General features: G+C 42.8%; 2 protein-coding genes across 2 annotated transcripts; both read left to right on the plus strand.

Annotated features, from left to right (window-relative positions):
* Nucleotides 1–777: 777 nt before the first annotated feature.
* Nucleotides 778–4,526, plus strand: zmynd19 (zinc finger, MYND-type containing 19). Its single transcript, XM_084572891.1, has 6 exons — nt 778–1,001; nt 2,537–2,596; nt 2,713–2,819; nt 3,328–3,468; nt 4,022–4,202; nt 4,319–4,526. The coding sequence occupies exons 1-6, from the start codon at nt 951–953 to the stop codon at nt 4,460–4,462; spliced, it is 684 nt and encodes a 227-aa protein (XP_084429017.1). The 5' UTR covers nt 778–950; the 3' UTR covers nt 4,463–4,526.
* A 5,763-nt stretch (nt 4,527–10,289) lies between these two features.
* Nucleotides 10,290–13,085, plus strand: tmem141 (transmembrane protein 141). Its single transcript, XM_084572818.1, has 5 exons — nt 10,290–10,631; nt 10,817–10,883; nt 12,128–12,211; nt 12,308–12,415; nt 12,574–13,085. Exons 1-5 carry the CDS (start codon nt 10,578–10,580, stop codon nt 12,633–12,635), a joined length of 375 nt encoding a protein of 124 aa, XP_084428944.1. The 5' UTR covers nt 10,290–10,577; the 3' UTR covers nt 12,636–13,085.
* Nucleotides 13,086–15,408: the final 2,323 nt, after the last annotated feature.

Genomic DNA, 15,408 nt, shown 5'->3' on the forward strand with positions numbered 1-15,408 from the left:
TCTTGGTACCCCAATAGCATCAACGTACACTCTTTTATCAAACATACCTCCTGGCTGATTCCTCTTTGAACGGTGGTATGCCCCATGTGGTTGCCTGTCATGGAGTATAGCTGAGAGATTCTTAAAATCTCCTACTGCAAAGAGTTGGAGTGGTACGAGTAACTACATTTGTATCACAGAGTGGTGGGGGATGACATTAAACAAGAGGTGTCACAATCACCAAAGGTAAATTTGGAGAAGAAATGCAACATCTTGCTTTGTTTTTGTGTGACACACCTTACACAAATAGAAAGAAGTGTGTTCCACTAACTGCCATGCAGTCAAAGCAATAAACTGACTTAAACACATTATTTTTTTAAGTTTATAATATATTAAGTAGTTACATTTGGGATTCTGTATAATTCTGAGCTGTTTAAATGATAAAGACTCAATTTATCTTCATTTTTTTTAAATCATATTTTTCTTTGTATACTCAGTGAATCCTACGTCAGCACTTAATGACACAATGACGTCGAACACGGCTGACATAATCCCACCCAGCCGTCAAACATTTCGCGCGAAAATGGCTGGACGCGGTCACGAGAGTGTGATGACGTGACAACTGAAACAGACGGCCTTTACAAATCGTCGGCTTCTATTGGTGTGCGTCGGCCAACGTATCGCACTAAAAAGCTTAACGTGCCGTTTGATTGGACGGTCTGATTTGTGGCTCGTTCCGTCCGTCCGCCCCGCCCCCCCATCAGTTCGCTCCGCTTTCCTGCGCCAGCGGCGGTGTGTGTCACCGAGGCTGGGCTGCTGCCGGAGAGATCCGGAGTCAGGGTAAATCCTCAATCAGTTACCCCAAACTGGCATCGCAGCGGGGCTGACGGGCCGCCCCGGCGAGTTTCAGTCCTGAATACGGTTTAGGTTGGACCCTGCTCCTCTCTGTGTCACCACCACCCGTCCTCCTGATGTCGGATTTCAAGCTCGGGATCGTACGGCTCGGCCGTGTGGCCGGGAAGGTGAGCTGGATCCCAGGGCTGCCATGTGCGGCCGGGGGAGGGCCTGCGGGGAATCACAAAAAGCACCGGAAAAAACTCGGTTGGCGGCGATTAGTCGGTGTTAGTCAACCGTTTTGACTACAAAGAAGCCGCCGCCGACGCCGTTGTTGTTTAGCTTCGCTGTTTTAGCCGCGTTTGAGCGGATTAGAGAAACCGGCCGTGTCGAGCCGGACTAACTCCGCCGCTACCTCAGTCTCGCTATGAGCTAACGCTAGCTAGCTTGTAGCAGGTGACACTAGCTAACATTTAACGGTAAAATACTGTCGGAAAAGGCAAACACACGAGACATTTTGACACCACCGTGCTCTATAGTCTAGAAACGACGTGTAATTACAGAGCCACGCAAATGTAACAGTGTTCCGCCGCGTAGTTAGCATTGCCACGCTAGCCGTGTTATTTGGATTACACTGTGAAGTGTCTGCTAATGAGGAAGCCATTGCCACGCTCCATCAACTGATTCTTTTGTGCAACGTGACAAAGCACCGGGAGGACTTCACTCTGCTCTGGAGAAAAAAAAAAAAAAAACAAGTGGCCAAAAAGTAGTTTTTGACTAAAGCAACGTGATTGCCACGCACGTTAAACCGCGACTGTGTGTTTAAACGGTCCCAGGCTGCTCCCGGGTTAAACGGAGCGGACGGTTTGTTTTGTTTTTTTGACCTGGGTCGGACCGGCTGCCCACCTGCTGAGTGACAGAGCTCGTGGGGTCCGGTCAGCAGTCACTCAAACTGCTACACACGATGCCACTCGTGTCGGATCCACTCACAACAAACTGACAGCGCAGACAAAGTGTCACGTTGCATGTTTTGACTTTTAGGTATGTGGACACCGCCGCTCGTGCCGTGCACTGCTCATTGCTCTCTGTAGCGCGAGGCTGTATGTTTGTATCTTGTCACGTGCATGTGTAAGTCTTACCTACAGGCTCAGGTGGCTCTTATACGGTTAAAACTCGAGAGTCAACACAATCTGTATGAAGTTTATCTTTGAGATCGATTGACTGGAAATGAGTTGTCAGTGTTATTTTCCTTGACAAACACATTGTGTTTGTCGTTTATGTTGTTGCTCCCTCAGTTTGGGTTGCGGGGCAAATTCCCAACTGCAGGTTTGAATGCATGCTCTCGGATGCATATCATTTGACTCTGCAAACATGCAACTTCTAGCGAATATCCACACAAACCATTTAAATTGTGCACAAATATAAGCTGGAGGCACTGGGTAAATAATTTACCTTGATGCTCATTGACTAAACTCAAAGTTCTTGATAACTGCTGCTAAATAACAGGATGTGGTTCTACGACAGACGAGGGTTGTATGCTAGAACTGAATTTGTCAAATAATTAAAAAATCATTATTGTTTTTGTTTTTTTTTGTTTTGTTTTGAATCAAAGTAATAATTTCAGTAGATATTCACGCCTCTGTAACAGCTGTTTCTGGATGCATGTAAGAGCATTCAGTTTGACATAAAAATAAACAATCATCTCTCCATTTTCTCGTTTCAGACAAAATATACGCTAATCGATGAACAGGACATACCACTTGTGGAAAACTATGCCTTTGAGGTAACCTATGTGGATTCACTTTATTATTATTATTATTATTTCCACTTTGCTCTTCCGACTTTTCTCACATTCTGTACAATGAGCCGGTGTAAGAAGGCTGCGTTATCCGTTTCCAGGCACGTATGGAGGTAGATGCTGACGGCAACGGGGCTAAGATCTTTGCGTACGCTTTCGACATTGGCAAGGGCCGCTGGGCGGGAAGGCCGCTGCATGAGCTGCTCTGGTAAGTTTGTTTATTGCCTTAAGTGTGGAAATAAAACTGATGACTCTGACGGCAAGACTCTGTTGTCCTTGTTATTAGAGGTTGGTGAAGACGCCTGTGGTTACAGGTGAGCTTCAGCTCAAAGTGGCAAGATGAACGCTGTATCGTTAAAAACATGCGATCCAACATTTGCACCTCTGTAGTCTTTGAGGAACAAGATGTTGTACCTAGTGAAGACTTTTGGTCTGTAGCTGACCCTGCCCTCACCAGAAATATTTGTTATTGATATTTTATTAATGTGCTTTGAACGTCATGTTAACTGAACCTCGCTCCACACATAATTGTTTGCAGAATAATTACCATTTGCCTAAGCTTCAGACAGTGTAAAAGCCTTCTTTTGAAGCCCTTAGAACATGTGTACTTCTTTCATGTCTAACGACGACGTGGCCAACTACCAAGAATGTTCTGTTCTCTGCACCGTAACGTGTTAATTATAACAAGCCGACTTATCTGTCATATATCCGCCCAGGGAGAAGCACAGAGGAGGCATCGCCCCCAGTTTTCAAGTCATCCACATCAATTCTGTGACAGTGGACAACCGGCTAGACAACCTGCGACTGGTGCCAGTGGGCTGGAGCCCTAAGCCCGAGGAGATTTCCAGCAAGCAGAGGTAAGAGCACATCCGGACCATTGCAGGGGTATGACTTTGTAGCTGTAACTTAGTGCTGTGCTCGCCTAAAGGTTTGTCTGCAGACAAAGCTGGTCTGATTCATCCAGTTTGTCCTGGGCCTGAGGACTAAGATTTTTGTTTTCAAGAAGAAAGCAAAACATATGAAAACGTGTTCAAATATGTCCCTCTCTTATACTTAATTATTTTTGTACGGTGGTCACATACTTATATTAATTTTTACTGCATTTGTCCTACATTGTGAAATGATTTTCCTTCATTTGACCCATCCATCCATCCATCCATTCACACAGTAGTGTGTACAGCCAGAGCAGTAAGGCTGCTACTTGTGTCATGCCCTCGGAACAAATTGGGGTTAAGGTGCTTGCTTGAGGCACCAAAGACATGGACATTCTTCTCTAACCACTACACCAAGACTCCCCTGTTAAACCCCACATAAAACCGACACCTTCTCATGTAAAGTCTTTCTCTACAAAGTGTTTTACACTTGGGACACATCCTTAATGTTTCTCCTTGTGTTATCTCACTGGTCCAGAGAGCAGTCTCTGTACTGGCTGGCCATCCAGCAGGTACCAGCCGACCCTGTGGAGGAGCAGTATCTGGAGCTGAGCCGCACACGCTACTATAACGCTAACGGGGAGCTGGTGGAGGAAGAGGAGTGCTCCTGTACCTACTACGAGTGTCATTATCCTCCTTGTTCACTCATTGAGAGGAGGGTACGTACCGTAGCTGGCAATAAGTTAAAATCAATCAACTGTCTTGAAGAATTGTCACCAAAGAAAACTGAAAAAGCACCTGACCCCCTTTTTTTTTTTTTCTCGTCTTTCCACAGCTGCGGGAGTTCAACATCTGTGGTCGCTGCCAGGTGGCGCGCTACTGTGGCTCCCAGTGCCAGCAGAGGGACTGGCCCGCCCACAAGAAGCAGTGCCGCGAGCGCAAACGGGTACTGGCTCTGGAGTCGGAGCCCGAGCGATGATCTGTCCTCATCCTTGACCGGGGGAGGAGGAGGGCAAACGGGGGGACAGGATTAGACTCGTGGGGAGGGGAGCGGGGATGAAGTGCAAAAAAAAAAAAAAAAAAATATGAGGAGGGGTGGGGGATTGCTGACGAGAGACTAACGACAGAGGACGATGTTGAAGGAAGGGAAGGAGAATAAAGCAAAAAGACATCTGCCACTTCCCAGAACTTGTAATTCTCCATAGCTTGCTTTTCATGTGGATGACGGGGAAAGAGTTTTTTTTTTTTGTTTTTTTTTGTCTTTATTTTTCTCGAGGAGAGAGAACCTCGAGCTCTACCTGCTGCTATGGTTTTGTATGTGAGAGTCAGGGTCGGGGGGTGGGTGGGGGGAGGGGAGAGAAGTTGCGCTTGTTGATGAACTGGACAAGCTTCTTCGGACCACAGTCGGATCCAGACTGTTGTCGTCATCCACTTTTGTTCCTCCACCCAGCCGCCGGGTGCGTCGCAATGTCTGTGCAAATGGGGGACCCAGGGGCTGCAGCGGCAGCGCCCGCCGTTCAGCTGGTACAACGGGACACGGACCTTTTCACTGTATCGCTCCCTTTCTGACCTCTCTCACGCATCGCGGCTGCTGAGTTCACGGTCACCGACACCTTAGCCGCCGCCGCCGCCTCCGCCTCCCTGTCTGTCGTATTCCTCATGCAGCCAACACACATCAGATAGATTTCACTGATGGAATCACACTACCAGTATTGAGTGTGTGTATGCTTGCGTACGTATGTTGATGAATGTGCTGCCAATGTGTACTGAAGGACAATGAAATGGTCAATGTGGCTTCTGGGTCTGGTTAATGTATTTCTTCTTAAAGGGGCCATATTACACAATTTTAAATGTCCTATTTAATCATAAATCGGTGGTTTAAAATATTTTCACTGTTCTATAATAAAGTAGCTGCCAAATAAAGGCTTTTTTTTTTTTTTTTTTTTTTTTTTTTTTAATTTAGATGTTCTAGTTTTCTGATCAGGCTTATTTTGGTGTATATCATTCTCCACAAAGTTTTAATCCCCCCCCCCTTAAGAACATTTTTAAGCATTTTTCTCTCTATTTAAAAAGCTGATCCTGCCTCTTTCCATTTCCTCACTGACACAGAAGCACTGACAAAACGTAAGATTTATCTGTACCAAAGTCTGCTCTCATCTTCTGTAGCTTGGGCACTTCTCCCCGCCGGTTCAAATCCCTCCAGTCAGTCTTCACTTTGCTGGTTCTTAACACACCTGTCTTTTATGAATGGTATTTTTACATCTGCAAGCGTTTAAATGTGTGCGTTGGTCGGGGAGTTTTGGGGTTATTTTTCGAAGAGATTCTATCAATGGAGCTATATTTATTTAAAACATTTGATTGTGAAACATGTTTTTCTTTTTTCTTTTTTTTTTGTCCTGGTGATATTTGAAGGCAAACATAAAAAGCGGTCGTTTTGTGGGACCTTTATGTCGTTATCTTTGCAGGGTGGAGGAGGACTGAACATTTCATCCCTGTTATATACATATAGATTTTTTTTTTTCCTGATCCTGAGTGGTTGAGTGTGTCCTTCTCGCTGCTGCCTTTCCAGTTTTTTCCATGAAAACACTGCACACCGTCACTAAAATCTTACACGTGAGAGACGTCTCGGAGCGTAAAACTTGAATCCCCCCCAACCTTTTGGTGAAATCTTATTTTGTTTTTTTCCGTGAACGGAACCATTTCCTGCTTCTGTTCCCTAAGACACGGCACGTCCAAGTAAAACCGTTCTCCTCAATCGCCTGCCTTCCTCGTATCACCCACAGTGCACACCCCCCCGCTCGATGTGTCCTCCTGTGTCTTAGGTGGGGGAGACGTCTGATGGGCATGTACGCCACATGCAACTTGTTGATTGTCTTCTTTAGCGTGTGAACAGGTTTTCAACAGTGCACTAAAAATCTGGCTCCCCGTGTTTGCGTACTTGTCACATATGGGCTGAAGGACGGGCGGGGGGTGTGTGTGATTTCAACAGAGTGTACAGATTGTGTCTGAAATCTTTGTTTTTGTAAGAGTATACGCATTAATCACCTAGAAATAAAGAGCTACAATATGTGAACGGAAGTACAGCTGGGGTTAACGGACAGTTGCTTTTCCAATGTAAAATGATAATAAATAAAATGAACCTCATTTGTTGGAGTTGACTCCGTGTGAATGCAACTGTTACATATAGGAGTGGAGCCTTGTTTAATGCCTTTTTTAATAATTTTAACATATAAGGCCAAAGAAAAGCGACAAACCTGTGCCTTATTTATGAAATTGTAGTTTGCTGGTAGATAATATTACAGTCTAAATCACGACGAAGGAGCCTGAGTTGAACATTATTAAGTATATATTAATTTTTACATCCTGCAACCTTGGACATCACAGCACAAAGGTTCAATAAAAGTGTGAGAATGTCGTTCAAACATCTAGATCAGATAGTTAATTGACAAGCTGGTGTTTAAGGAATTAATTCTAAGTAAAAATAATATTCGGTTCAAGATTCACGTGCGTTAAGGTTCAGTTTATTTGAACGAATCTGTTGGTTTATAAAGTTAAATGAGGTGAGGCCTGGCTACCGTCGCAGAGATCAATGACCTGATCAGTGAATCGAGGCATACACTGATCAGCCACAACATTAAAACCACTGACAGGAGAAGTAAATAACATTGATCATCTTGTGACAATACAATGTTCTGCTGGGAAACTTTTGGACCTGGCATTCATTTATGTGGATATTACTTAGACATGCAGCACCCACCTAGACCAGACCAGACACCCCCACCCCATAGCAATGACCCCCCCTTAATGGCAGCAGCCATCCCCAGCAGGATGCAGGCTGACACAGACACACACACAAAAATGGTTTAGGAACAACTCAAAAAAACATGAAAAACAGCACAAGGTGTTGACCTGGCCTCCAAATTCACTAGATCCCAAACTGATCAAGTATCAGTGGGATGATCCACAGAGGCCGCTCCTTTCAACCCATAAGACCCAAAAGCCCCCACTAACATTTCCGTTGCCAGACACCACAGGTCACAAGAACTACACAATATTAGGAATGTGGTCATAATGTTATGCCTGATCAGTGTCACGTGCACATCCACCAATCCAATCTACTAGTAGTATTGTGGGGCCTTCATAGGTTTAAGGAGGGTTATGGTTGTCATTGCTTCCTTTCTCATTTTTTCCCACAGTGGCTTGATTGTCTGCCCTGACAGCGCATCTCTGATCTGAATACACAGACATTAAAGAAAACATTTACCTCATTCACCCATTGTCTGTGAAGATTCTCTGTCTGAGAACAGGGCGTGTCAAAAAACAAAGCTAAAACAACTGGACTTGTTTTCCACTCACCCAAGCGGCATCTTAAATTCTAAATGGCTTGAGGGGAGTTAAGGTTTTTATTAGGAACATCTGCAGGTGGCGTACATCTGAAACTCACGTGACTTGAGGTCTGTTTACAGCCAGATACTCACCTACAATTACAGGATGTTGTTCAGCTTAAGCTGTTTTTTTTTTCCATTGTTCGTGAAAACTCTCCAGACTCAAGGTGTGAACGGCGGTGAAGTCACTATTACTGTGCTGTTGAGGTGCTTAAGTCCACCTCCCCTGTTAAGAGAAAAGCTCTCTAGTTTTACATAGATGACAGCCTCATGTCTTCCAGTAGTGGATACGGTCTGTGTATTCAGGTCATTCATATCTTTGACACCTCATCTCCTATCAGAGCACCATTTAGGTTTTGTTTTCCGTTAAATGAACACATATCTAAATGATTTCCTCATGATCAGTTTTATGACAGGCAATATAACACTTACAAAAGGCTCAGTATCAGCCTGTGAGTCAAACATGATAAACAGCACAAGGTGTTGACCTGGCCTCCAAATTCCCTCGATCCCTCCTGTTTTTTGTTTTTTTTATTCTTGTCCGTAATTAATACTCACATTTATGTTCCATGCTTGCTTATCCTGATGAGAATATGCAGGATTAAATGATAAAGAACATTATAAGTATTCTGCATTTAATACAGCTTTAAGTTAAAGTACAGAAGTGTTTATCCTGACATAAATAATTATATTTAATAATTAATACTCACGTAGCAGGGTCTGAGCAGCATTTTACAGATGTGTCTTTAATTATTTTATTTAAAGCTACACAGTTTAGCTTAGTGGTTCCCAACATAGGGGTTGGGGACCCAAACTGGGTTGCTTGATGCATTAGAGGATATATACACCAGTCAGGCATAAGATTAAAACCACTGACAGGAGAAGTAAATAACATTGACCATCTTGTGACAATTCAGTGTTCTGCTGGGAAACTTTTGGTCCTGGTATTCATCTGTGTGGATGTTACTTAGACGTGAACCACCCACCTAGACCAGACCAGATGCAGCCTGACACAGACACACACACAAAAACAGTTTAGGAACAACTGAAAAAAAACATGAAAAAGGTGTTGACCTGGCCTCCAAATTCACTAGATCCTAAACTGATCAAGTATCTGTGGGATGATCCGCAGAGGCCCCTCCTCTCAACCCATAGGATCCATAGGCCCCCACAAACAACATTCTGTTGCCAGACACCACAGGACACCCTCAGAAGGCCCATGTCCATTCTCTGATGAGTCACAACTGTTTTGGAGGCACAAGGGAGACCTACACAATATTAGGGATATGATAGAACTGCTTGAGTGAATTATGAGTTCTGCATCACTGCCCTCAATTAAATTTGAATTAATGTATTTAGTCACTTTCCACATTCATCGCACCACATGGATCTGCAGAAAATGTGATTTCAGACTGTAAATGTGTCATCGCTGTCATTCTTAAACTCTGCGGTTTCATTTCTTGAATCGTTGTTCATTCTTTCTGCTTTCTCCTGCGTAACAAGTAACAGATGTCAGCTGCTCCGCTGTAGTAACTCTATCCTCTGTGTTGTTACTTGTGTCTCAGCAGTAGTTGAACTCTCTCCATCTGTCTTTTATTTTTTTTTTCTCTCCTTCCCGCCTATTTCTAGTCTTCAGCAGAACCCCTCGCCACTTTTCAGGTCCCTGTGGGGTCAGAGTTCAACAGAGGGGTCGCAGAGGTCGGCATGTTGTGCTGTCGTAGAAGGCCCTGACAGATGATATCTGTGTTTTGGCTATTAAAGTTTAAGTGAGGACAGCAATGGACAGAATGAGACAGAAGTTTCATTTCTGATGGGTTGTTTTCAATATATCAACAATATCTTTACTAGTGGAGGCCAGTGGTTCCAAACATGTGGTCAGGACTCTCATAGAATAAATATCTGACATGATTTACTATGTATTTTTATATAGTTTAAGTGCAGGGCGGCACAGTGACATGGTGGTTGGCACTGATGCCTGTTCTGGGTTCGAATCCATGGGCCGACTGGGCCTTTCTGCGTGGAGTTTGCATGTTCTCTCCGGGTACTCCGGCTTCCTCCCACCATCCAAAGACATGCTTGTTAGGTTAATTGGTGATTCTAAATTGGCCGTAGGTGTGCATGTGAGTGTGAATGGTTGTCTGTCTCTCTGTGTTAGCCCTGCCATGGACTGACAACCTGTCCAGGGTGTACGCCGCCTCTCGCCTACTATGCAAAACGCTCCAAAAACTTGGATCAGCACAAGGTAAACAAATAGTTTTTTAGATATTGGATATACAGGATTTCTTTGCATCTCTCATTTTATATAGAATTTGAATGTTTTGAATGTTTTTCAGATTTTAGCCTGTATTTTCTTGTTGCTAATGTTTTTTATGATCATTTCCATATTTTTGGCTTAATTTTATTTTTTTTAAAACTATACATATATTACCTAGATAAACTAGCAAAATCTATTTATTTATTCATGCTCAAATAATGTCTAAACCCCCTTCTCCCCTGTACTTTTACAGGCGTGTTGCTGCAGCTTTCTACCACTAGGTGTCGCCAGTGTCCATGCAAACCGTTCTTCTTCTTCTCTTCTTCGTTGGTCTTCAACGCGGAAGTTTCATAACAGCACAGCTGCAGCAGCAGACCTGTGGAAACAGGGTCAGCATGAGCTAATGTTATTTTTCTCACAAGACAGTAACTTCCAGCTTCATAACAGCTGACAACATGGTCAACCTCGGTCTCACCAAAGTGGACGACGCGCTGGTGGCTAAACACCCGGTGGGCTTTTATTTTGTTTTACCTCTTTTCTCTCCTCATCCCTGCAGGGCTTTGACTTTGACATAAACAGCTAATAATTCACATAAAGACTTCTGTTGTGCGCTGAAAGATTGCGTAGAGACGTTTAACAGGCTCAGACGTTTAGTTAAATGTGTTTTTGTTGTTTGTTTTTCATTTTTTTTCAGGGGTTGGAGAGTTACGCAGCCTGTCAGTCTCATGCCTTCATGAAGGGGACTGGAACATTTATACTGGGTGATGTCTCTTTGTCATTTATTATTGAAGCAAAAATACTGTTTTGACATTTGGCCTTTTCGTGTTTCTAAACCAGTCATTGAACAAACTGAAAATAGATTTTTTTTTTTTATCTTAATAAGAAACTACAAACTATTTTAATCCAATGTTTACCACTTGAGGGAGCTGTAATCTAGGAGTGTTTATGTTGTAAACAAACAGGATCACACTTGACACATAGTCTTGATAACTGTAATATCAAAATAGTTTATAATTATTAGATTATTAGATATTATTTCCCTTTGTCTTCTGTTGCAATAAAATTTAATGTGATGGATATCGGACATTGATCTGTGAGTCTACATATCCAGAAAGGTTTTGGTAAAAAAAAAGGTATGGCAGGAGCTATGTCCTTTCTGCAGGAAAATATACTGTATGACTATATTGATTGATTCAATGTTTTGGAAATAGTTTTTATCCGCACGAACTGCTTCTGATTAACTGTTTTTTCCACAAATACAGACCCTCTTCAGATAGAGTATTTACATATATGTCCTACGGCCTAAAGTACAGGTGTGAAGACACCCAAAACATATCCCCGTGTCCAGAGGCACACACAGCAAACAAAACTTTTTGAGGTTCTGATACAACAGTAGCAATCCATTAGAAAAAGACGCTGTTGCAATATTCATATTTATTTGCCAACAGATCAGATCTCAAGTGGCTCCTTGTGACGCATGTGTCGACGCATTTTAATACAGGATCCAAACCGGGTCTCCTTGTCCGGGTAAACAAAAAAGAAAATGCGTCATGAGAAGGTTGATCTAGAAATCATTCATTCCTCTTCTGTAACCGAGGGGCTGGAGCCTATCCCAGCTGTCATCGGGTGAGATGCGGGGTACACCCTGGACAGGTCGCCAGTCTATCACAGGGCTAACACAGAGAGACAGACAACCATTCACACTGACATGCACACCTACGGCCAATTTAGAATCACCAATGAACCTATTGAAGCCGGAGTACCCGGAGAGAGAACCCATGCAGGCACAGGGAGAACATGCAAACTCCACACAGAAAGGCCCAGTCGGCCTGGATTCAAACCCAGAACCTTCTTGCTGTGAGGCATCAGTGCTAACCACCACGCCACTGTGTTGCCCAATCTAGAAATCAGTTTCAAGAGAAATAAAACAGAAGTGTTAGGACAAAGAATGTTTCCTCCTCCTCTTGGATGTCAAACTGAGATGTCTTCTTTGTTGCCTCTTCAGGTACTGCAGGTTTTTTTGCCATTCAGAAGGCTCTACAGAGAAAGCTCCCGTATCCCCTCCAATGGAACCTACTCATTTCAATAGGTGAAAAGTGACACACTGGCTTTGAAATGCTCTTAAAACAAAAGTTTCATCCCTGCCATCTCTTCACTGTTTCCAGTCTCTTTTGTCCTCTCACAGTGGCGTCATCAGTGGGCAGTTATGCAGTGACTCGCTGGGAATCGCAGAAATGCTCAGAGCTTTGGATGCTGCTAGAAGGCAAAGTCCCATACACACCGCCTCCACCAGGTGAGTACGGTGTTAGACCGTGAGCCTGCTCGCTGTTCCTCTCATAGCTCACGCTGAGAAAGGATAAAATGTGAATATCGTGTGGTTTTAGCACACATAGATCAGATGAAGACAATTTATAGAGCTGTTTTTTTACTTTTCTTGTTTTTGTCTTTCAGTACTTCCAGTAGAAGAATCAAAAGGACCCGATAAGACAAAATATGGTGATGTGATGGAATGAACATATACACATGGAGTGGATTCTTTATTTATCTTTTTTTACTTTGATTTCTCCGCATTTGCATCTAAATTTTTGTGGCGCTTTTAAATTTCATAACAGGCTCAGTGTGTGGATAAAAATATGGGTTTTCCTAAATCAGAGGTCAGGAATTATTTGGGGGTTTTAGTAGGAATAATCAGATGTTAAGCTTGTGATCCGATATTATCATTATGTGGACGTGTTGGTTTGTCATGCAACAGAATTAACGCTGCAGTGCTAAAGCCAGCCACTAGCTGTTACTGAACACCTCAGGGGGTATAAAAAGCTTCATACTGAAGTTTCTGATGGGTCAAACCAATACGCAACCAGATTCTGTTTTCAGTTACAATTTTTAAATTACAAACTGACATTAAAACGTGTGTGTCCTGGAACCTTGACCTGAATAAATTGAACTGAGGAGAGTGCAGAGGAGGACATGGCTTATGTCTGATGATTTTTAAAGTGTTTTCCACTGGGGGTTTTAGCTCAGTCTCCATTAACAGCCTCGTAACAATTTTTCTAAGACGTATACAGCTAAATAAAAACTAAAATAACACTATCACTCTGTATAGTTATGTATACTGGATACAAAACAGTTTGCCAGATCAATTTATTGTAAAAGATTTTGTCAATACTGATGCCAAATATACAGTACGATGAAATAACACACTGGTCCGTTCTCCCCTCGTCTCATCCACAGACACAAAGACACCCACATGTTTAGACAAGACAAAGAGGGAAAATAGGGCAACGTACTATTAAAAAGAATGAGTAATGAGGATCAGGTGCTCCAACATAAATGCACAGAATCGGTGTCACCCTGTGTCAGAAATGTGCTGGAGCTGCCCGAGGATTTAGACGAGATTAAATTCGTGAGCGGAAATTTTTACATGCATATGGATAGATTCTGCAGAGCATACTTCCACACGTTATTTATATATTCTTAAAAAATAAGGTTAGTTAAAAAAAAAACATGTCAGAATATGTCAAATAGAGCTGCAACACAATGACATACATCCAGCATTTCCTTTACATTTGTTTCTCAGAAGGCGATAATGAACGATTGAAATTCTGGCGTTAGCCAGATTCAACTGAACAACCACAAAGAATACCAGAGACTGCATGAACACAATTATTGTAATAATCAGATATTCACTCATCTGGGTGTTGACACACATTAGTCATGTTGAGTTTCAGTCAGACACCACCCAAAGATGCTCCAAATAAAAACCTACACTCCCATCAGTCATTTAGAACTGAAGAAGCTACCTCGATGAGTGATCAAACAAGTCTTCAAGAAACCTCAAACAAGCGCAGTTTCCTTTGGTTTAGCTTTGATTTTTGGATACTAAGGACAGATACTATCAATTTAGGGGTTTCCAACCTCTTTAATATTAACATTTTATATTCTGCAGGATTAAGTATTAGTATATTTTATTTAGATTTTATTTTATAGTGTTAAAAATGTCCAACAGAAAATGCAATTGCCAAAATTCAGCTTTTTTTAAACTGCGGTCAAGTTTACTTGCATTGCTGGACTTGTTTGTACAATAAGGTGTGAGTGGCATATATTCTGCACTGTGCAGTGCAGTCTGTACAAACAATAGAACCTTTCAAACATACTTTAACACCTCAAGTGAATGAAACGACCAAAGTCCAAGCCTTTGGTCGATGGAGGGCAACTCGTTGAGCTGAAAACACAAACTCACAGGGTGGAAATCATGTTTGAGGGAGAAAAGAATGAAAAAACGTAAGGATGGGAGCAAAGGAAATGAGACTAAGAAAAGATTTTGGCTTTGGTTGAATATTCCTTTTTCCTCCGTTTCAGCCTGGATCCACCCCCGCTCTTAATTCCTCTCGCTCGTCCTCCCACTGTAACTCAAATCTGATTTAACACTTCCAAGATTCAGAGGTTTTGAAGTCTCTTACTCCGTCTCCCCCTCTCTCTCCCTCTCTCTCTATCTCTGTCATGAACTGAATAAGCTCTCAAATCCTTTGTCACATGCACACTGACGCTGTTGAAGTAGACGACTTGGAGTAACAGAGAGCAAACAGGAGATAATGAGGGAAGAGTGTGCGGGTTACACGAGAGAGAGGGATGACTGGCCAGCGGAGCGGGGGATCAGTACATGTCCAAAACAAACGGTGGCATGGACGAGGCCCCCTTGGCACGCTCTGCAACCGCTGGCATCGTTTACAAAGCCCACAGAGAGCGTGTCTGTTTTGAGCAGCAGATACAGTCGATACAGCAGTGCATGTGCGTGACAACATGGGGTATAGAGACGGGGGAGAGCAGGAGTCAGTGCTCAGCTGTCTCACCCGATGAGCTGAGTGATTACACTGAGCCGAGCTGCAACTGGACACTGTGTGCGTGTCTCTGTATTGTCATTCTTTTGGTTTTATAAGAGTTGAACATGTAGTTCAAAACTATTTCCAAAACAAGTGTAATTTCCAACATTTTCTTTTTTTTTATCCCAGTCCATCAGTGGAAAAATCAAAACCCTTTCATCTATTTGACCCTTCTCTGTAGCCTGCAGCCATAATCAATGCCCAGAAATTAGTATGGTAACAACAACAACTGGTGTGTGATTGTCAGAGGGAGAGTAGCTCATATGTTGAACTGATTATGTGTCCTGTCCTTAAGGCTTTTTTTTTTTTCTCATGAAATGAAGTCTACTGGATATTTGGCAAGCATAACAGAAAAAATGCGTGAATCAATATCTGCTATGAAAGAAATAATAACAGAAGGATATGC

Source organism: Chelon labrosus (genome assembly GCF_963514085.1).
Source record: "Chelon labrosus genome assembly, chromosome: 22".
Classification (NCBI taxonomy): Eukaryota; Metazoa; Chordata; class Actinopteri; order Mugiliformes; family Mugilidae; genus Chelon; species Chelon labrosus.

What these genes read in the sequence shown, in the direction of transcription:
- zmynd19 (XM_084572891.1), top strand. Translation starts at nt 951, where the DNA reads ATGTCGGATTTCAAGCTCGGGATCGTACGGCTCGGCCGTGTGGCCGGG. An exon ending in CCGCTGCATGAGCTGCTCTG is followed by an intron (nt 2,820 to 3,327) that starts GTAAGTTTGTTT and finishes ATATCCGCCCAG; the next exon opens with GGAGAAGCACAGAGGAGGCA. An exon ending in GAGATTTCCAGCAAGCAGAG is followed by an intron (nt 3,469 to 4,021) that starts GTAAGAGCACAT and finishes TCACTGGTCCAG; the next exon opens with AGAGCAGTCTCTGTACTGGC.
- tmem141 (XM_084572818.1), top strand. Translation starts at nt 10,578, where the DNA reads ATGGTCAACCTCGGTCTCACCAAAGTGGACGACGCGCTGGTGGCTAAA. An exon ending in CGCTGGTGGCTAAACACCCG is followed by an intron (nt 10,632 to 10,816) that starts GTGGGCTTTTAT and finishes ATTTTTTTTCAG; the next exon opens with GGGTTGGAGAGTTACGCAGC. An exon ending in GAACCTACTCATTTCAATAG is followed by an intron (nt 12,212 to 12,307) that starts GTGAAAAGTGAC and finishes GTCCTCTCACAG; the next exon opens with TGGCGTCATCAGTGGGCAGT.